Source organism: Kogia breviceps, chromosome 4, assembly GCF_026419965.1.
Source record: "Kogia breviceps isolate mKogBre1 chromosome 4, mKogBre1 haplotype 1, whole genome shotgun sequence".
Lineage (NCBI taxonomy): Eukaryota > Metazoa > Chordata > Mammalia > Artiodactyla > Physeteridae > Kogia > Kogia breviceps.
This window is the reverse complement of record NC_081313.1, coordinates 142,251,743-142,274,493: the sequence shown is the minus strand read 5'-3', so window position 1 is coordinate 142,274,493 and position 22,751 is coordinate 142,251,743. Positions and strand designations below refer to the sequence as shown.

General features: G+C 44.7%; 2 protein-coding genes across 8 annotated transcripts in view; one reads left to right on the top strand and one right to left on the bottom strand.

Moving 5' to 3' along the window:
• Window positions 1–22,751, top strand: part of SLC36A1 (solute carrier family 36 member 1) — a 302,007-nt gene that overhangs the window by 76,635 nt on the left and 202,621 nt on the right. For 4 of the 7 annotated variants that reach the window (XR_010840298.1, XR_010840297.1, XR_010840300.1 and 1 more), the window contains exons 11-12: window positions 18,761–18,840; window positions 20,286–20,405. The exons of the other annotated variants lie outside the window; for them this stretch is intronic. The gene's annotated coding sequence lies outside the window, so the exon portion shown is untranslated. The remainder of the gene's footprint in view (window positions 1–18,760; window positions 18,841–20,285; window positions 20,406–22,751) is intronic. 7 annotated transcript variants of the gene reach the window in all.
• Window positions 1–22,751, bottom strand: part of FAT2 (FAT atypical cadherin 2) — an 89,218-nt gene that overhangs the window by 8,945 nt on the left and 57,522 nt on the right. Inside the window, exons 16-20 of the mRNA XM_059062466.2 lie at window positions 21,840–21,977; window positions 21,094–21,237; window positions 19,266–19,463; window positions 14,374–15,184; window positions 11,084–11,229 (exon numbers count right to left, since the gene is read on the bottom strand). Of these exons, the coding sequence (XP_058918449.1) occupies window positions 11,084–11,229; window positions 14,374–15,184; window positions 19,266–19,463; window positions 21,094–21,237; window positions 21,840–21,977 (1,437 nt within the window). The remainder of the gene's footprint in view (window positions 1–11,083; window positions 11,230–14,373; window positions 15,185–19,265; window positions 19,464–21,093; window positions 21,238–21,839; window positions 21,978–22,751) is intronic.

The window sequence follows — 22,751 nt, the reverse complement described above, 5'->3', positions numbered from 1 at the left end:
GGCAGGGATGATATCTCCATTTCAGAGATGAGGAAACTGAGGCCCAGAGATGCCTTGCTGATCAAGACCCTGTCTTTTGGATTCTTCTTCACAGGGCTCTCCAGTATTCTATACTCCTCAGCCTTCAGGGATACCAAAAACCTCCCTCTCATCCCCACTCCCTTACTCAACAGTTCAACAGTTCTTGAAGTGGGTCTCTAAGACAATTTTAGGGCATCTACAAGGTGAAACTATTTTCATAATAATCCAAGACATTATTTGCCTCTTCTACTCTGATTCTGTCACAAATATACAGTGGTGATCTCTAGACATGCACTATCACAACAGATAAAGGCAGAAGTAGGTATGAGCCAGCTAGCTTCTATTAAGCCAAGATGTAAGAGAAATTTGCAAAAATGTAAAACAATGCCACTCTTTTTTAAATTATGGAAAATGGAACAATTTTTCCTAAAAATATGGTATTTATGTTAACATGTAATGGGTGTCTTGTTATTTTAAAACTTCTCAGTTTTACTTTCTAATAATGAAAATGCCAATAGCTATTACCCACATAAACAAAACTTCCCTATGATCCTCGATTATTTTTAAGAGTATAAAAAGTCCCAAAATCAAAAAGTCTGAGAATCACTGGGTTAGAACATTTTAGTTCCCCTCACCCTCAAGAAGTGGGACTACTTGTGGCCAAATAGTTTTCCTGTCACTCTGGGTTAGGTAGCGCTTTCTCTGGGTGAAATGTGAAGATCTAACCCAGTGTTTTCCAGAAGTTGGACATTTGTACACCATCTTCCTGATTTTTGCCCTGGTTGAATTCTACCTATACCTTTATTTCCTTAAAAAGGAAACAGTATTATTACAGTAAATAGAAAACCAATATAACTTGCCATTAAGAAAAGACAATGACAAAAATAAGTACAACTTATACAAAACATTGTCATTAAATCACTCCTTTCACTTACCTAGGACCACAGATCTGTTGATCCTTCCATCTTTTCACTGTCTCTCCCCTCTGTAATGTCCTCATCCCTCTCCTTACCAATCTTAAACTCCAGAGCCAAATTCCTGTCCCTCTTTTACTTGGTAGAACTCACTTGGCAAATACACAAATCCAGTAAAATCCAACTCTCCCTCTATATATACGTATCATGGAGCTGAACATGGCTGGAGAAAAACACACAACTTTTGCTTATTGGTCTCCCTTTAATTTCATGACCATGCATCTCAAATGAGCCCTTCATGCTACCCAGTGATTGTACTATCTTGCTTAGTCCCCTCACTCTCTCAGATGACTATTTTCACAACTTCTCTCTCCTCAGACCCTTAATGCCTCTCTCCCCATCCTCTCTCTCAGCAATCAGATGGAAACTTCCAGGCACTCTCCCCATCATATCTGTCCACGTTGTCCAAAGCCAATCTCTCCATTCATGCACTAGATCCCACCCCCCCCCTTACCTCCTAAAGGACAAGATGCCACTGACTTTCCTTTCTCCTTCCTACATCTTTGTTCACTCTCTACTGGATCATCCCAGTCTCCCAGTCATCATACAAACATGCTGTTATTGTTCTAATCTTTAAAAAAAAAAAGTTTTCTTGAACCCACTTTTCCTGCCAGATAGCACTTTCTTTCTTTGCTTTCCCTTTGCAGCAAAATTCTACCCCCACCCACCATGACACTGAAACCACTGGTGTCAGGGTACTCAGCGTCCTTTGTGTTGCCAAATTCAATGATTGATACCACTTCCCATCTTACTTAACCTCTCAGCAGCATATTACGCAGCTGATCACTGCTTCCTTCTTGATACACATCCCTCATTTGGCTTCCCAGATACAATACTCTCTTGGTTTTTCTCCAGCATCACTGGTTGTATCTTTTCATTCTCCTTTATTGGATCCTCCTCTTCCTCAACCTCTCAGTGTTGGAGTATCTCAGGGATAAATCCTTAGTCTACTCTCTTTTCAGTCTACACTCTTTGGTGATCTCCCCAGTCTCATGGCTTTGAATACTACGTATATGTGGAAGAATCCCAGATCTTCATCTCCAGCCCAGACCTTTCTTGCTAGATTTTGTTTGTCCAGCTCCACTAGTAGGTCTAATAGTCATCTCAAGCTCCTATGTCCAAAACGGAACTCCTGGTCATCCCCCTTCCCCAACCTACTCCACCTGTATCCTTGCCTGGGTCTGTTGGCAGCAACTCCATTCCTTCAGGTTTCTCAGATCAACATCTTACTCCTTGCTTTCTCTCCGAGCCCTCATTCAGTTCATCAGGAAGTCCTGTTGACCTTACCTTCAAAATCTCTCCAGAATCTGCACTCTTTTTCCCAGTTCCACCGTCATTCCCCTGATCTAAACTACCATCAGCTCTCACCAGAATTACGGCCTTTTGGCTGGGTCTTTCCACTTCCATCCTTGTTCCTCTAAAATCTATTCTCCATACAGTAGCCACGAGGACCCTTTCTGCATATGTCACACCATGTTAATTCTCTGCTCAAAACCTTCTGATGCCCCCCACTTTGCTCAGAATAAAACTCAAAGTCCTTAAATAGCCTATGAGACCTTTATAGATATGACCCCATCCTATTACATCTCTGACCTCAACTCCTGCTACTACTGTCCCCTTGCTCACTTCACTCAAGCCATATTGATGTCTGAGCTGTTCCTTAAACATGCCAAGGAATCTCCTGCCAATGACTATACCCTCTACCTAGAAGGCTGTTCCCCCAGAAGTCTACATGGCTAACTACCTCACCCCCTTCAAATTATTGTTCAATTATCACCTCAATGAAGCCTTCCCTAACCACCTTACTTAAAATTGCTACTTCCCACAAAAGGGCAGAATGCAAGCATCATCTCCTCCACTCTGGTTTGGTAGACAACATAGCAGTTAGAGGCTCATCTTCATTGAGGGAGAAAAGCAGCTATAATACAGAATGTACCAGGCACCTTCAAGATAGTGGAGGAGTAAGACGTGGAGATCACCTTCCTCCCCACAAATACATCAAAACTACATCTACATGTGGAACAACTCCTACAGAACACCTACTGAACACTGGCAGAAGACCTCAGACTTCCCAAAAGCTTTGTTTTTGCCATTTGTCCTAGGGTTCTGTCTGTCCATTTTTGTGGTTTTTTTTTTTTTTTTTAATAGTATAGTTTTTAGGGCTTGTTATCATTGGTGGATTTATTTTTTGGTTGGTTGTTCTCTTTCTTCCCTTTTTTACTTTAAAAATTTTTTATTTTTAATATTTTTTTATTTCAATAACTTTATTACATTTTCTTTCCTTTTTTTTTGAACGTAGAAGCATTTAGGAGAATCCAGCTATATTTTATTAAGCCAGACATGAAAGAGATTTGCAAATATGTAAAACAATGCCATTATGAGTAATTTTTAAAATACTGCTTTTCAAAAATTATGTTATTTATTTGAACATGAATTGGGCTTATTACTCATTTCTAAATGGATTAATAAACAGCTATTTTAAATGTTTCATGGTTTTAATTTCTTTCTTTTTTTTTTTTTTGTGCTACGCGGGCCTCTCACTGTTGTGGCCTCTCCCGTTGCGGAGCACAGGCTCCGGACACACAGGCTCAGCGGCCTTGGCTCACGGGCCTAGCTGCTCCGCGGCATGTGGGATCTTCCCGGACCGGGGCACGAACCCGTGTCCCCTGCATCAGCAGGCGGATTCTCAACCACTGCGCCACCAGGGAAGCCCCATGGTTTTAATTTCTAACAGGGTAAACATCACTAGATATAACTCACGTTAACAAAAGCTCTTTGGGCTTCTTTCTTTATGGGGGGCTTCTTTCTTTCGTTCATTTTCCTCCCTTTTCTTCTGAGCCATGTGGATGACGGGGTCTTGGTGCTCTGGCCGGGTGTCAGGCCTGAGCCTCTGATGTGGGAGAGCTGAGTTCAGGACATTGGTCCACCAGAGACCTCCCAGCCCCATGTAATATCAAACGGCAGAAGCTCTACCAGACATCTCCATCTCAACACTAAGACACAGCTGCACTCAACGACCAGCAATCTACAGTGCTGGACACCCTATGTCAAACAACTAGCAAGACAGGAACACAGCCCCACCCATTCACAGAGAGGCAGCCTAAAAATCATAATAAGGTCACAGACACCCCCAAACACACCACCGTACGTGGTCCTACCCACCAGAAAGACAAGATCCAGTCTCATCCACCAGAACACAGGCACCAGTCCCCTCCACCAGGAAGCCTACACAACCCACTGAACCAACCTTACCCACTGGGAGAAGACACCAAAAACAACGGGAACTACAAACCTGCAGCCTGAGAAAAGGAGACACCAAACACATTAAGTTAAGCAAAATGAGAAGACAGAGAAATACACAGCAGATGAAGGAGCAAGGTAAAAACCCACTGAACCAAACAAATGAAGAGGAAATAGGCAGTCTACCAGAAAAAGAATTCAGAGTAATGATAGTAAAGATGATCCAAAATCTTGAAAATAGAATGGAGAAAATACAAGACACATTTAACAAGGACCTAGAAGAGCGAAAGAGCAAACAAACAATGATGAACAAGACAATAAATGAAATTAAAAGTTCTCTAGAAGAAATCAATAGCAAAATAACTGAGGCAGAAGAACGGATAAGTGACCTGGAAGATAAAATAGGGGAAATAACTACCGCAGAGCAGAATAAAGAAAAAAGAATGAAAAGAATTGAGGACAGTTGCAGAGACCTCTGGGACAACATTAAATGCACCAACATTCGAATTATAGGGGTCCCAGAAGAAGAAGAAAAAAAAAGGGGGGACTGAGAAAATATTTAAAGAGATTATAGTTGAAAACTTCCCTCATATGGGAAAGGAAATAGTCAATCAAGTCGAGGAAGTGCAGAGAGTCCCATACAGGATAAATCCAAGGAGAAACACGCCAAGACACATATTAATCAAACTATCCAAAATTAAATACAAAGAAAAAATATTAAAAGCAGCAAGGGAAAAATAACAAGTAACACACAAGGGAATCCCCAGAAGGTTAACAGCTGATCTTTCATCAGAAACTCTGCATGCCAGAAGGGAGTGGCAGGACATACTTAAAGTGATGAAAGGGAAAACCTACAACCAAGAATACTCTACCCAGCAAGGATCTCATTCAGATTCGACAGAGAAATTAAAACCTTTACAAATGAGCAAAAGTTAAGAGACTTCAGCACCACCAAACTAGCTTTACAACAAATGCTAAAGGAACTTCTTTAGGAAGGAAACACAAGAGAAGGAAAAGATCCATAAAAAGAAACCCCAAACAATTAAGAAAATGGGAATAGGAACATACATATCAATAACTGCCTTAAATGTAAATGGATTAAATGCTCCAACCATAAGACATAGACTAGCTGAATGCGTACAAAACCAAGATCCATATATATGCTGTCTACAAGAGACCCACTTCAGACCTAGGGACACATACAGACTGAAAGTGAGGGGTTGGAAAAAGATACTCCATGCAAATGGAAATCAAAAGAAAGCTGGGGGCTTCCCTGGTGGCGCAGTGGTTGAGAGTCCGCCTGCCAATGTGGGGGACACGGGTTTGTGCCCCGGTCCGGGAAGATCCCACATGCTGCAGAGCAGCTGGGCCCGTGAGCCATGGCCACTGAGCCTGCACGTCCGGAGCCTGTGCTCCGCAACGGGAGAGGCCACAACAGTGAGAGGCCCATGTACCACAAAAAAAAAAAAAGAAAAGAAAAGAAAAGAAAAAATGCCGAAGTAGCAATTCTTATATCAGACAAAATAGACTTTAAAATAAAGACTATTACAAGAGATAAAGAAGGACACTACATAATGATTAAGGGATCAATCCAAGAAGAAGATATAACAATTGTAAATGTTTATGCATCTGACATAGGAGCACCTCAATACATGAGGCAAATGCTAACAGCCATAAAGGAGGAAATCAACAGTAACACAATCATAGTAGGAGACTTTAACATCCCACTTTCACTAATGGACAGATCATCCAAAATGAAAATAAATAAGGAAACACAAGCTTTAAATGATACGTTAAACAGGAAGGACTTAATTGATATTTATAGGACATTCCATCCAAAAACAGCAGAATACACTTTCTTCTCAAGTGCTCATGGAACATTCTCCATATCTTGGGTCACAAATCAAGCCTTGGTAAATTTAAGAAAATTGAAATTGTATCAAGTATCTTTTCTGACCACAATGCTATGAGACTAGATATCAATTACAGGAAAAAAATCTGTTAAAAAATGCAAACACATGGAGGCTAAACAATACACTATTAAATAACCAAGAGATCACTGAAGAAATCAAAGAGGAAATCAAAAAATACCTAGAAACAAATGACAACGAAAACACAATGACCCAAAATCTGTGGGATGCAGCAAAAGCATTTCTAAGAGGGAAATATATAGCAATAAAATCCTACCTCAAGAAACAAGAAACATCTCAAATTAACAACCTCACCTTACACCTAAAGAAATTAGAGAAAGAAGAGCAAAAAAACCCCCAAAGTTAGCAGAAGGAAAGAAATCATAAAGATCAAATCAGAAATAAATGAAAAAGAAATGAAGGAAACAGTAGCAAAGATCAATAAAACTGAAAGGTGGTTCTTTGAGAAGATAAACAAAATTGATAAACTATTAGCCAGACGCATCAAGAAAAAAAGCGAGAAGACTCAAATCAACAGAATTAGAAATGAAAAAAGAGAAGAACTGACACTGCAGAAATACAAAGGATCATGAAAGATTATTACAGGCAACTATATGCCAATAAAATGGACAACCTGGAAGAAATGGACAAATTCTTAGAAATGCACAACCTTCCAAGACTGAACCAGGAAGAAATAGAAAATATAAACAAACCAATCACAAGCACTGAAATTGAAACTGTGATTAAAAATCTTCCGGCAAACAAAAGCCCAGGACTCGATGGCTTCACAGGCAAATTCTATCAAACATTTAGAGAAGAGCTAACACCTATCCTTCTCAACTCTTCCAAAATATAACAGAGGGAGGAACACTCCCAAACTCATTCTATGAGAATACCATCACCCTGATACCAAAAACCAGACAAAGACATCACACTAAAAGAAAACTACAGGCCAATATCACTGATGAACATATGCAAAAATCCTCAACAAAATACTAGCAAACAGAATCCAACAGCACATTAAAAGGATCATACAGCATGATCAAGTGGGGTTTATCCCAGGAACACAAGGATTCTTCAATATACACAAATCAATCAATATTATAAACCATATTAACAAATTGAAGGATAAAAATCATATGATCATCTCAATAGATGCAGAAAAAGCTTTTGACAATATTCAACACCAATTTATGATAAAAACCCTCCAGAAAGTAGGCATAGAGGGAACCTATCTAAACATAATAAAGTCCATATATAACAAACCCACAGCCAACATTGTTCTCAGTGGTGAAAAACTGAAACCATTTCCACGAAGATCAGGAACAAGACAAGGTTGCCTACTCTCCCCACAATTATTCAAAATAGTTTTGGAAGTTTTAGCCACAGCAATCAGAGACTAAAAAGAAATAAAAGGAATCCATACTGGAAGAGAAGAAGTAAAACTGTCACTGTTTGCGGATGACATGATACTATACATAGAGATTCCTAAAGATGCTTCCAGAAAACTACTATACAAGCTCACGCAGCTCAATATCAAAAAACCCAATCCAAAAATGGGCAGAGGACCTAAATAGACATTTCTCCAAAGAAGATACACAGACTGCCAACAAACACATGAAAGGATGCTCAACATCACTAATCATTAGAGAAATGCAAATCAAAACTACAATGAGGTATCACTTCACACCAGTCAGAATGGCTATCATCAAAAAATCTACAAACAATAAATGCTGGAGAGGGTGTGGAGAAAAGGGAACCCTCTTGCACTGTTGGTGGGAATGTAAATTGATACAGCCACTATGGAGAACAGTATGGAGGTTCCTTAAAAAACAAAAAATAGAGAACTACCATACGATCTAGCAATCCCACTACTGGGCATATACCCTGAGAAAACCATAATTCAAAGAGTCATGTACCACAATGTTCATTGCAGCTGTGTTTACAATAGTCAGGACATGGAAGCAACCTAAGTGTCCATCGACAGATGAATGGATAAAGAAGATGTGGCACATATATACAATGGAATATTACTCAGCCATAAAAAGAAACTAAATTGAGTTATTTGTAGTGAGGTGGATGGACGTAGAGACTGTCATACGGAGTGAAGAAAGTCAGAAAGAAAAACAAAGATCGTATGCTAATACATATATATGGAATCTAAAGGAAAAAAATGGTTCTGGAGAACCGAGGGGCAGGACAAGAATAAAGATGCAGATGTGGAGAATGGACTTGAGGACAAAGGGAGGGGGAAGGGTAAGCTGGGATGAAGTGAGAGAGTGGCATGGACATATATACACTACCAAATGTAAAATAGATAGCTGGTGGGAAGCAGCTGCATAGCACAGGGAGATCAGCTCAGTGCTTTGTGTCCACCTAGAGAGGTGGGATAGGGAGGGTGGGAGGGAGTTTCAAGAGGGAGGAGATATGGGGATATATGTATACGTACAGCTTATTCACTTTGGCATACAGCAGAAACTAACACACCATTGTAAAACAGTTATACTCCAGTAAAGATGTTACCAAAAAAAAGACAGACTGTACCAAATGTGTCATCCTTTTGTATAAAACTGCACTATGTCGTCAGTATCATTACTATTTTAAAAATGAACACAATTATTTGAGTGCTTGCTCTGTTTTAGGCACTGTGCCAAAAGCTTTCCTTGAATCATTATGTAATTCTCACAGAGTACAGCGCCATGGGTAAGAGCTCGGGTGCTAGAGCAGGTTGGACTAGCCCAATCCCCAACATTTACTGCCTGTGCAGTCATAAGCAAATTACTTAATCCCCCCAAGCCTCAGTTTCTTCATCTATAGGACAAGGATGATGACAGTCACCACCTTACAAGGCTCTTTTGAGGACTAAATGCTACAACACAGGCAATAAGGTGTCTGGCACGACAAGGGCTCAGTACTTTCTTATGACCACTCTACAAGGATGAGTCCCATTTTCATAGATGAGTAAATTCAGATGTAGTGAGATTGAGGCTCTGGACCAAAGGACCGAGTGCCTGAGCAGGGATTCGAAAATGGGAGCTCAGCCATGCACATGTGCTGGTCAGAGGAGCCTGACATGAACAACTGGCTCTCTTCAGTATATTTCCCTATAGCATTTTAATTTATTACAATAAGTATGTCATTTTTAGTTTTTAAAAACCCATAAAACTATTTTCAGAATTTAGAATAATATAGCAGGAAAGGAAAACTATAAAGAAAACTGTCCATGAAAATCATAACCTCCAGGCTTATGATTTATTTGAGAGCTTTAAAAGCACCAAAGGACTGGGCTTCCCTGGTGGCGCAGTGGTTGAGAATCTGCCTGCCGATGCAGCGCACACGGGTTCAAGCCCTGGTCCGGGAAGATCCCACATGCCGTGGAGCAACTGGGCCCGTGAGCCACAATTACTGAGCCTGCACATCTGGAGCCTGTGCTCCGCAACAAGAGAGGTCGCGATAGTGAGAGGCCTGCGCACGGCGATGAAGAGTGGCCCCCGCATGCCACAACTAGAGAAAGCCCTCACACAGAAACAAAGACCCAATACAGCCAAAAATAAATAAATTAATTAATAATAAAAAAAAAAAGCACCAAAGGACTGTGACTGTAGAAGAGAAATATTCTGCAGGCTGCCTCTCCTGCACACCACCCTGCTCTCTGAGCAGCTGACCTCCGCGAAGTTGCTGCTGCGGGGTTCCGCCTGCTGCAGGGTTCTGCATTGCAGGTGGACAGGTACACAAGGGTAGGGGTGGACTGGAGTTATTACTGTGCCCGTCATTCTTCTTTTCCTTTTGGGACACTCCGCTTCCTTCTCAACTGAGTCTACGTTGTTCTGGAAAGGCTGGCCTCTCTCCTTGGCAGCCTTGGGGATAGTCACATGACTCAGACCTGCCAATCAAGGTCTGAGGTGGGAGTTTCACTGCTATTGGAAAGAGATGCTCCTTTTCTGCGGGGCTGGCTTGGTGGCAGAATGAAAGCCTGGGCTGCTGGGGCCACCTTTGCCATCACTTGGGATATTTGTGGTCTTCTGAACAAAAGCAGATCAGACAGCAGGAAGGAAAAGGATCCTGTTGATATACTTTGAACACCTGGATCTACCCAAGCCTGAGGTCAACCCTTGGACTCTTCCATTACATGAGCCAATAAAATTCTCTCTTTTGTTTAAAAAAAAAGTAGCAATAAAATTGCAACTTCCCACATTCCTGATCCCCCTTAACCTTTTTTTTTTCTTTTAACCCAAAGCACTTATCACATTTGGACAAACTCTATAATTTTCTGATTTATTATTTTTATGTTTATTGTCAGTCTCCCACCATAGGATGAAAGCTCTAAGAGGGCTTTTTGTCTTTTTCACTGAGACCCAAGCACCTGGAAGAGTGCCTGTTGCATAGTAGATGCTCCATAAATATTTGTTGAATGGATTAAATTCTAACTAGCTGCCAAAGTCTGCTTTCTCTTTGTCAAAATGGGAGATGGACACCTGTGATAGAGATGTTAAAATCAGGCAGGTACTCTGAGACTTTCTACAAGACATAATCAGAAGGACTAAAAGACCCTTGAAAGGAAATTCATTTTCCTCCATGTGGATTCCACGTACCTTAATGTACCCCAGCCTTCCACCCATCTTGGGAAACACTGGTCTATTACTCAGCAAAAATGATAAAGCATCAACCAGGTCTAGGTGGCCTTACCCATCTCTCTTTCTATCTTCAGAGGCTCTCTGTCATCCCACAGAACAGCCTGACCTCTGTTGAACTTGGACATGTATTGCCAGGTGGGGTGGCTGGAAAGTCTTGTGTTCTACCTAAGAGTCACACCCAGTATCCCTGAAAACCAGGCAGGGGTTTCTTTGCAGAAGTGACCCTTCTTGGCCACCCCCATGCTGCCCCACCTCCCCAGCCTGGCACACCCACAGGAAATCTCTCAGGCTGGCAGTTCCTTACCTTCAGGGAGAGACACACTGTCTTATTGCTGAACAGGAGAATGGCCTGTGACTGGAGTGTTTTCAGGCGGAAACGGATGTGCCAGTTCTGAGCTTCTGGGAGACTGTACCTCCCAAAGCTCTGACCACTGAACCTCGCGGCAGTACCTGTGAAAGCAACCAGAGACACTGTCACCTCCCACAAAGTGGTCCCCATGGAGCCCTGGAACTGACTTTGTCTCATTCAACCCTTGGGTGGCAAGCAAGGTCATTGCTTCCATTTTACAGATGAAATGAGGCTGTGAGGTTACTGGTCCAGGGTCACACAGTTAGACAGGGGCCATCACCCTGCACACCTTCCTCTGGCCCCAGGGACCCTCGCCTTGGGTCCTGGCCTGGATCAGAAACTATGAACTCAAACCATTAAGAAAGCAAGAATCAAGCCAGAAAGGTCATCAATCAAGTGTGCAGAAGTCAAAACTTCTATCCTCCATGTTTTCCATGTGATTTCTGACATCACTTGGGGAAGAAGGAGGTCGAGTTGGAGAGGATTTTGCATATATGTGTGATTTCAGGGACACCACGAGGGCTTTTGCCTCAAGACATCTTCTTCATCATCAGGAGCGTAATCATTTGGGTAGGCACTTCCCACACAAAATGCTGCTGAGAAGTCGAGAGGCTTCTGTGGTAAAGGAAGAAGGTAGTGATAAATTGTGTGGCCAAAACTTCCATATGCTCCATCCTCCATAGCAATTGCTAATGCAGAACTGCACAGTGAGGAGTCTGAGACTTCACCTAAACTTGAGTTTTTCAAGCTTATTTGACCATGGGACCCTCTAGTGTGGACTACGTACCCTTAGCCCTTGGAAATAGCACTCTGTGGAAACTCCTTTGGGACATGCTGTGTTATATTAAGCCACGCCTGCCCCAGATTTTTTTTAAAAAATCCACCCTCCTCAGAAGTGAGTTCAGTTATTAAATCCCTAAAACCTCAGTGTGAATAAGCTTATCAGTTGTCAGGAGAAGGGATGAGCAGTATAGACTCCAGATTCCTAGGGAAGAGGATTGTTGAAGAGAGGGAACACAGGTCAAAAGGAAGAGAAAGAACCGGAAAGTGAGGCCCATGGGTTACAAGATGCTAAGATGCTGTCATACCGTACGTCTAAAACGCTCTGATGCTGGCAATTCCATTGTTGGATGGGATATTGAAGATGATCTAGATCAAGAATCCCCAAACCTGGCTGAGTATCAGTATCAGCTGAAGAATCTTTTAAAATACAGAATGCTAGGCTCTACCCCTTAGTGATTAAGATTCTGTAGTTCTGGTGGCACTTGGGTATCTGTATTTTAAAAATTTCCCCATGATGGGTGTAGCAACTGGAAGAGAGCCCACGGGAGGTTTCTGAGATGCTGATCATATTCTGGTCCTTGATCTAGGTGATTACCTTGATCTAGGCTCGTTACACTGATGTATTTGATTTGTGAACACTTGTTGAGCTGTACACTTATGATACATGGATCTTTCTTATGTCCTGTTTCACTAAAATGTTCAAACAAACAAACAGAAACCAAACTTCTTTCCAAGTGATTCTGGTGTTAGGTGAGCCAGCCTACCTAGTATTTCTCAAAGTGCAGCCCTTGGCCCACCTGCTTCAGAAGTGCTTGAGGTGCTGGCTAAAAATGCCAATTCCAGGCGTCACCCAAGACCTTCTAAATAAAAAACTCTGGAGGTGACAGCCAGGAGCAGGTCACTTTATAAACATGCTCCCCAGGTGATTTTGCATAATCTTGAATTTTAGAACCTCTGCTATCTGATGCCAGGGGGTCAAGAGAGAAACTTCAGCCATCACAGCTTTCCCTGCAGCCGACTCCAGGGTAAGAGACACAAAAAGGGAACACCTGCCGCCCCAGCCCACCCCATACCCCTAGAGTAGCTCACCTAGCCTAAATCCAGAGGACCCTGGAGAAAGTCCACAAATCTTCCTAGAATTTCCCTAATGCAATCTGGACGGACCCCTAGGCCAGGCCAGGCAGGGGGCAAGGGGGCGGGGTGATGTCATTCCCCTTTTGCAAATGCACCTGAGCTGATCCAGGGCATTGGTCCTAATGCCAGGGGCACTGGGATAAGTCCTGTCAGAACACCAAGTTCCTAAAGAGTTTGGCGAAGAGCTCAGGCTTTAGAGTGGGACACAGGTATTAGAATAACCAGCTCTTCACTGGAGGCTGTACAGTTTCAAGCAAACCAATACAATCCCCATACCTGTTTCAACTGTAGATGGAGCTAATGATTCTGCTTCCTAAGGTTGTGGTGATGAGTTTAGGTAACATACACACAGAGACTGGCACATAGCAGAGTCCTTATAGCAACAACTACCACCATGTGAATGGCAGCCATCACTGATAGGGTGCTTAGTATGAGATAGCTAGGGGTTAAAATGCTTTCATATCCATTAAGTAATTTACTCCGCAAACCAACTCAAGGAGGTAGATGTTACTATCTTCATTATTTCAAAGATGAGGAAAAAGCTCAGAGCGTTTTAGTAATCCACCCAAAGTTACACAGCTCGTAAATGACAGAGCTGGGGTTTGAACCTGAGCTGCTGAGCCTAAATGTTTAGGTTAAAACTATCAGGCTAGGGCTTCCCTGGTGGCGCAGTGGTTGAGAATCTGCCTGCTGATGCAGGGGACACGGGTTCATGCCCCGGTCCGGGAAGATCCCACATGCCGCGGAGCGGCTGGGCCCGTGAGGCATGGCCGCTGAGCCTGCGCGTCCGGAGCCTGTGCTCCACAACGGGAGAGGCCACAACAGTGAGAGGCCCGCGTACCACAAAAAAAAAACAAAAAACCAAAAAACTATCAGGCTATAGTAATAATAGTAGTAGTGCTAGTAACTCGGGTTAATTGACCACCTTCTGTAGGTCAGGCACTTTTCTAAGCAAGCACTTGATATTTAATTCTCATTTAATCCCTACAACAGTGCAAAGGCACAGAGAGGTTAAATAATTTTCTTAAGGTCATCTGGCTAGCTAGTGTCGTAGCTGGGATTTGAACCCAGGCAACTTGATGCCAGAGTCTATGCTTTCAGCTGTGATGCTGAACTGCCTCTTGAATTCTTACCATTATTTTCGAAGTTCCAAAAAGTGACCAGAACTAGGATGCTATTCAGTGACTAGCATGGTGGTCCCTGCTCTTTAACCCTGTTAAAATGTCCCTGTCACTACCCCAGAGAGCCCCCTGCTGGGATCTCCATGCCTGGAGTTAGTCTGGCTGGGCCGTCAGCGCTGGTTGTCCCGGGGAAGTCCCATTCCTCACCATTACAGGAGCAGTTCCTCTCCAGGCGGTGCCGCGGGGTCAGGATGCTGAGCCTGGCTGTGCTGTACGTGGGCCCAACCCTGGGGTCCAGGTGCACGGTCTCTTGGCAGATTTGTCCCTGGCAGGTTGGCCCCTGGCAGGGCACCACAGCCATGGCTGACCTCATCTGAATTCCCACCGAGTGTTCCATCTCCTTGGCTGAGTGAGTGATGATGGATGCCAGCTCCTGGAGTTTGGAGAAGGTCCCCGAATGCCCCTCAAAGACCAGGAGCACGTCCACCCCAGCCATGGCCTCTGCAGGCTGCAGGCTGGCCAGGTGGATGTTGGCTCGTTTGATGTCCAGCCTGTTGCTGAGGAACCTCTGCAGGTTCCTCCAGTGGTCACTCACCAGCTCCTCCGGGGTGAGCTGGTGGAAGCCCATCCACACGGTCTGCTGCAGAGCCTCCCGCCCCACGTGCCACACGTGGACGTGGACCCCGGCAGTGGTGGAGAAGGTCCCATCGCCGACCATGACGTTGAACGTGTAGCGGCCCTGAGGCAGCCCCTGGGCGGCAATGATCTTGCCATCAGACGCGCCCACTGTGAAGCGCCTGCCCAGGCTCTCCTCTCCCTCCAGGCTGTAGGTCAGCGTGTCCTGTGGGTCTCGGTCTGTGGCGTGGATTTTGCCCACCATGCCGCCCTGGAACTCCTCCTCCCCGATGGTGATGAAGATCTCCAGTGGGAGGGCAGAGGGTGGGTAGTGGCTCTGCTCCCTGACGTGGACGCTGACCGATGTGGAAGATGAGAGGGGCGGGGTGCCGCTGTCTGACACCTGTGGGCGAAGTGGGCACAGAATTACCGTAGGACCGCGGCTCGGGGCCTTCCCGGGGAGCCACGTCCCTCTGCTCCAGGGCAGGCTCAGCGTGTTGTTGCATTTGAAAGGGAAAATCGTAACTCCAAAAGTGCTGAGGGCTCTGTGGAGGGAGTTACATCCCACATCACCAGTGTGGGTGGTAAAACTTAACTCCTCCTTCCATCTGACACTTCTCTGAGCCCGTCCTAAGCCTCTCCAGCCACATGCGGCCTCCTACCACTTGAGCTTCTCTCATTCTGTCTCTTTCCTTAGGAGGGTCCTCAAAGGTCTCCTAGTGATTCTAGGGTACACCCTTCATGACCCCTGTCAGCCTAAGGGGGTTCTCTTATTCCTCTTTACTATGTGACTGGGGTCGGGGTCGGGGTGGGCATGTCTTCTTCAGCTCAGCCAACAAATATTTATTGAGTGCCTTGTATGGGCCAGGCCCTCCGCTATGATCAGGAGAAAAGAGAGGTGAGGAGAAGAGGTGACAGACAGGGAACAGCAAGCGTCAGGCCCTCTGGTGGGAAAGAATGCTCAACACAGCAGGAAGGGACCACTGCTGCTGGAGGAGCGGGCAGGGCTGAAGGCCAGAGGTGAGTAGAGAGGGAAGCCCAGGCTGTCGCTGATGGGCTGAGGAGCACGAGGTTGGATTTAAGTCAGGCCCGAAAAGCCAATGCAGGTTTGAAGCAACGTGACCTCACTTAAGCAAGGAAAGATTGTAAATTAGAAATGCCTTTCCCTTGCACATTTCACCAAGCATCTCTGCAACTTTCTGTCTGGACTTAGCAAGGAGGAAGCTTTCCTTCCTCTCCTCAGTAATGTTATCACTTTCTCAGCTGTCAGCAGGGTCTTCACGGTTTTCCCTACGGTAATATCTTGTTCATGTGGATTCGCTTTGAGTGCAGGAGAAAGGTGCAATATTACACCTACTACTGGGAATTGTGCATAACACTGATGAGATATAAATAGCAACAGTAATAATTAATATTACTACTAAGAATAATATATAACTAATATTAACTGAGTACAAACTGTGTGCCAGTCACTTCTGAATGCTTTAAATGCATGATCATAGTTTATCTTTCTTATGAGGTAAGTACCCTGAAGTGTCCTATTTAAAAAAAATATAACTGAGTCTCAAAGAGGTCAAGTGACGTGCCCAAGGCCATACAGCAGGTAAGGCCAGGGCAGAATCCGAACTTCTTCTTGTGTTCATAGCCCGTTTCTTTGCTGGCCTATAGTGCCTCCCAGTGAACGGAAGCGGAAATACAAGACAAATGCAAAAGAGAGTGATGATGCCAATAGTTACTGAGTGATTGTCTGGGCCAGTATACAGAGGTCAGAAAGCTGTTGCCTCCCTAGACAATCACACCCGTGCCCTTGGCTTTGAGGACCCTCTACATTAGCCCACACCTGTCCTCTGAGACTCCCATTCCCAGATGTTTATTGGACACCTCTACTTAGATATTTCATGGACACCTGAAAGGTAACATATGCTAAGCAGAGCCCTCATTTTACCCCATAAACCTGTCACTCCCCCACCCCAAGTCTTTCCAGTCTCATAAATGGCCCTACCATCCAGACTTTACTGGAGCCAGGAACCAGGGAGTGGTCCTGATTCTTCTCTTTTCTTTCTCTCCTCATATCCAATCCACCACCGACTCCCATTTATTTCCAAGCAAAATCTGTCGCAGATATGTCCACTTGTTCATCTTCACCATCACCTCAAGATCTCATCACCACTACCTCCAGCTTAGATGAATTCTCACTGGTCTCCCTCAACCACTCCTGCCCCCTTCAACTGACTTTCTCTAGAGCTTCAAAAACAAGCCTCCTGAGACACAAAAAGGGTCACTTCTCTCTTTGAAACCCTTCAATCACTTGTAACTGCACTTCGAATAGAATCTAAAAGTATTATCAAGGCTTATCATTAGGATGACTCTACTTCCTGGTTAGCCCAGGACAGTCTTGATTTTCACCTTTGTGGATCACTTATCACCAATTAATTATTTTTAGTGCCTCTCTCACTCTCAAGAGCATCACCGTTTGGGCCTCAAATAACACGGTCATCCAAGCTATGAGACCCCATGATCCACCCAACCCATCTCTTCAACTTCGTTCCCACCAGTGCTCACCATGCGCTGACCACGTGGCAACACCTCAGGTCACTTCAAGCTCTTTCCCACCCTGGAACTTGGTCTCATCTTGCTCTTCCTGCCTGTGATGCTCTCCTGCCCACTTTCCACATGGCCAGCTCCTCAGATCTCAGCTCAAATGCCCCCTCCTCACAAGGGCAGCCACCCTCTGAAAGTGTCTCTCTTGTGCCTTATGAGCCTCCTGTCACTTTCTTCATCTGTTTATTGCTTATTGCCATAATTAGAATCAAAAGCCCACGGGGAGGGGCTTCCCTGGTGGCACAGTGGTTGAGAGTCCGCCCACTGATGCAGGGGACACGGGTTCATGCCCCGGTCCGGGAAGATCCCACGTGCCACGGAGCAGCTGGGCCCGTGAGCCATGGTCGCTGGGCCTGCGCTTCCGGAGCCTGTGCTCTACAACGGGAGAGGCCACAACAGTGAGAGGCCTGTGTACCGCAAAAAAAAAAAAAAAAAAAAAAGCCCACAGGGATGGGGATCATCCCCTTATTTTCCCCGCTATATTACTAGCAGGTAGCATGCCATATGATAAGTACTCATAAGGCATATGATAAGTACTCATAAATGTTTGTTGAATGATGATAAGTACTCATAAATGTTTGTTGAATGATGCATGGCTGGCTGGCTGGTTTGCTGGCTGAATGGATGACAACATCATTGTGAGCCCAGAGAAGTTCACAGAATAGTAGGATCCACTAGATTTGAGATTTAGGAAAGGGATTTGGGGGAATGAAATGAGGGAGAAATGTTTGATCACCATCTTGGCCACTTTTCCTTGGGCAGTTCTCATACAACCCATATAATATCACTATAATCCTCTCCATGTATGTATATGTTCTCTCATTTGACCCCTGCACTGAAACCGTGGGTAATCATGGATTAGTGGATCCATGGATTAGTCAAATTCATTTCACCTGCCTTCACTAAACAAGGTCATTTAAAGACTTGCATCTACGCATATCCTAAACAATAAGATGTTTGCCAGAGTTATTTTCCAGGCAGGACGTGGAGTCAACCATGACTAGTTGGAGTTGAGCTGGTTAAGACTGGGTAAGACTGCCGACCCTTTAACTGGGCATGCCCAAGGGTCTGCTTGGTGACCTTGACGTCAGAGGGCAGAAAACCCTCAGATAGTGCTGACTGCCTCCATTTTTGAACGTGCAGAGACCTGTAGCTTAGTTACACCTGCGGCAGAACTGTGATTACTGCACCTTTTTCCAGTCACCTTTCCCCATGCTCCCCATGCTCCCCATGCTCCCCATGCCTCAGACTGCCCTGCTCCTTTATTCTTTATTCCATAAATGCCTCAAGCCCCTTGCCTTTTGGGAGGCAGTTCTGAGACTTGTTCTCCTATCTTCTTGCTTGGCTGCCTTGCTAATAAACCCTCTCTTTACTGCAGACTTCGGCATCTCAGCATTTCAGTTTGCTGCGCGGTTGGACAAACTGAACCTGGTTCGATAACAGCACCAATTCTCTGAGGTAGGTCTTTAAAAAGACTTGAGGTTCAGAGAGCTGTCCTGGCCAAACTCAAGGAGTTAGAGCCAGGGTGAGGGAGTTTTTGTTCTGTCTGGGAGCAGGGGAGGAATTAAGAGCTTGGAGTCAGAATGCTTGGGTTTGAAGCAGCCCAGCTCTACCACTTATTAGTAGCACTACTTTCAGCCAGTAACTTAACCTCTTGGGTACCTCAGTTACCACATTTGGAAACTGGGGGTAATAACTGTACTCACTGTAAAGCATGTTGTGGGAATTTAATGCAGTGATGCCCATAAAGCACTTAGGCCAGTGCCTGGCACAAAGGAAGAGTTCTGTATATTGTTTTTCTAATAAGAGAAGCACTAGTGGTGCTTTTGTCAGCACATTTTCTGTCCCCATGGTCACCACCAGTGGCCCAACACAGCTCTAACCTCGATCTGAAGTTGATACCATTCCTGGACTCTCTTGCTCAGACCTGCAGTGGTCACCAGCCATCCGTCCGGGGTCACTCGGAAGGCAGAGCCATTGTTCCCCTTGGTGATTCGGAATGAGTAGGGGGGACCATTCTCTGGGGAGTCCGGGTCACTCAGGATCAGTTGCAGGACTTTGCTGCCGATGGGGGAGTTTTCCTGAGACCAAGAGAGACAGGAAATCAAAGAGCAAAATGAGTCCCAGTCCTTCCTTTCACATCTTTCTGGGTCCCCTTCTCTGGGATGAGTCCTCAGCACTATGGCTGCTCCCAGGTCATGTCTGCATCTTGAGATGTCATTCATTCATTCTGCCCATCTGTGAATTAGTTGTTGACTTTTGAACTTCCTGAGGGCAGTGCTGGTTTTTAGAAATGAAGCCCATTGGGTCTGGAAGGGTCTTTAGAGTCCCTTTATCCTATAGAGGTGACTTGCCAAAGTCACATAGCTGATGACTAAAGTATATAAATTAGTGCCTGGGGTCCATGTGGGAATTTTGTGATTCATAGGGTCCATTGAAAACCTATAAATGGTTTTCTGATTAGAAGACCAATGAGAAAATTCAAAGATGATTAGGAATTAACAGAGAAAAATGGATCCCTTGGATATTGTCCCAGTCTGTTCTATAACACGGAAATTCAGTATGCCATAACACAGTGGTTGTTAACTATCTTTTTTAGCATCATAACCTTATCTACAAACAGTATCTTATGAGCAGAAACTGGCAGTTGCCTATCCAACAGGCATTCTTTCCTTCCTTTCTTACAAAACCCAACTTTTGTTCAGGTGTTGGGTGGCAATATCCTCAGCAAAGATATACCCCTCCCAAGAGGAGATGGACTATGATTGGTTTAAGTCAGTTACAATAATCTGAGTCCCTGTGCCGGTTTTTGGATTTAAGGGTGATCATGTAATCCATTTCTGATCATTGGAGGAGTCTACCAGGTGGGGGTTCTGAAAAGTCTTCTTCTTTGATAAAAACAGATTCTGCAAAAGAAGTCCCCATCTGTTTGCCTTTGAAGATGGTTTAGCAAGGATGTGATGCTGGAGCTGCAGCAGCCATTTTGTTACCATGAGGGAGAAGGTACAGGAATTTTGAAGAAGGTAACCCAAAGTTGTGATATCAGTTTCCTGCTGAAATAACCAATTCTGGAATAGGATTTCCCACTCGCAGACCTTTTGTTATGTAAAACAATAAGGCCTTATTATTTAATAAGCTTTTAGTCAGGTGATCTGTTATTTGCAGCCAAAGCATCCTAACTCATACTCATGATACAAAACAGGTGAAAGTGGGGTGACCCTGGTTGATGCATAGTGTGACACAGAACTCTGTCCTCTTACCTACTTCCTCACCTCCCTCACCCCTTGTGGTCACAATTCCCCACGGAATCTTAAGACTCTCTCCAAATCCCATTCACAAACCATTAGTATGGTGGAAATAGCTTGGGATCTGGAAGATCTTCTGGGTTCAAATCCCAAATTTGCCACATTTTGACTGTGGCACATTTCTATACCTCCATTTTAAAAAATCTATAAAATGGGTACTGTCTACTTCCATATGGCTGTGTGAGTCCCCTATGAGATAATGGATGTGGACGTGCCTAGCACATTGCCTGATAATTTTTAATTGTGTAATCCATAATCCCCTTCAGCAGACCGTGTTGCCATTAGGGATATCAATGCAAGGTCACAGTCACTATTTGGGTGGTCTGGTATCGGTGGTGAGTGCCCTCCACTAGGAGGGATATGAAGGGAAGATGGATTCAGGATGCTTTGGGAAGCTTGAGCATACCTGGATGGAAGTGCTGTAGTTGAGCTGGAAGAATCTTGGTGGGTTGTCATTGACATCAGCCACTTGGATAGCAATGTCTGTGTCCTCATGCAGTGGGGGCTTCCCACTGTCTGTGGCTCGGAGCCTCAGGGAGTAGCTAGAAAACTACAGCAAGATGCCCAGGGGAGAGTTAGCAACAAGACCACTCAGTTCTGCCCCCTGATTCATGACTGATGTTTTTAGAAAAATAAGATGGAGGCACTCCCCTATGCCCACCCCCATTACTCTCCCATAGCCTTTTAGGGCTCAGGTTCTAGAGTCAGGCAGAAGTAGGTTTGACTTCCAGTTTAACCATTTACTAGCTGTGAGACCTTGGGAAAGCGACTAAACTTATGTGAGGACAGTATTAGGACCTACCTCCTAGGATTACTTTAAGGACCAAATGGCGTAATGTATGTACATCACTTAGCAAAGTTCCTGGTACAGAGCAGGTGCTCAATAAGTGATAACTTGTAATGATCTAATGATCCCTGGTTAATAGAAGCTGGCCTGAGCTCTTTCAGGAAGGTTAAAGGTTACTCAGCCCCTCTCCTGCTGCTGGCCTCACAGGTCACAGGGGACCCACAGAGAAAAGGAGTGGGAGGCCCTGAGGGCAGGTCTGGAGAAGTGTCAGGATGGGGTGCTGAATGCAGTTCACCCTCTGGACCTGCAGCAGGGCTATATTCTGCTCTGATGAGCTCAGATTGGGGCCCTCCCACATGACTCACCTGTTCCCAATCCAGGGCCTTGGCCACCTGTAGCTCCCCTTTCTTGGGGTGGATGGCAAAGTGCCCAAGCTGGTTCCCTCCTATGAGGCTGTAGTTGATGGCACTATTTAGGGGTCCATCTTCGTCAGTCGCTGACACCTGCAATAGAGGCACGTGACAGTTGTGGTTGGAGAGGCAAGAAGGAACAGAAAGGAATCTTGGCCCCTGGGAGTGTAGGGGGCACAGATATGTCCCTGCCTCATAGACTGCCCTTGGGCTGGCAATCCCTGGACCATGGTCGCCCTTGCCAAGGGAATCTCCTCATTTACATCCTTGTATGGATGTCAGCGTTCATGGTTCATTCATTTATCTATCCATTCATTCATTCATTCATTCACTCATTCACTCATAACTGACAGGGTGCTAGGGTCCTGTGCTAGGAGTTGAGGAATGTGCCAAAATGAATAAGCCCTCGGGAAGCTTAATGTCTAATTTTATGGACAAGTCTAATTTGGGGCAAAGTATGATCCACGTTATGGTGATAAATTTCACCTGGGGAGATTAGAAGAGGATTCATGAAGCCTTGAAGGCTTCTGGAAGTGGAGCCAGCATTCCAGGCAGAAGAAACAATATGAGCCCAGAGGTATGAAAGTACAGAGGATGTTTGGGGAAAGGTACCTCTTCCTGTGTGGTTGGAGCATAGGGTGCATGTCAGGGGGTGGAAGGAGATGAGAACCTCGAATGTGGACATACAGAGTTTGGTTTCACTCCATGAAGTGGGGAGCAATTACATGTTTAAATGCAAAGAGGTGTTGTTTGGTGTCCCCTCTCTTCCTCCCCTCCCACGCTGACACTCAGTGTCTCTCTGGCTGTGCTCTGGGCCCTCTCCCATGCCCCGTTCTTTCAGTACGTGATCTAGGTCTCACCAAACGT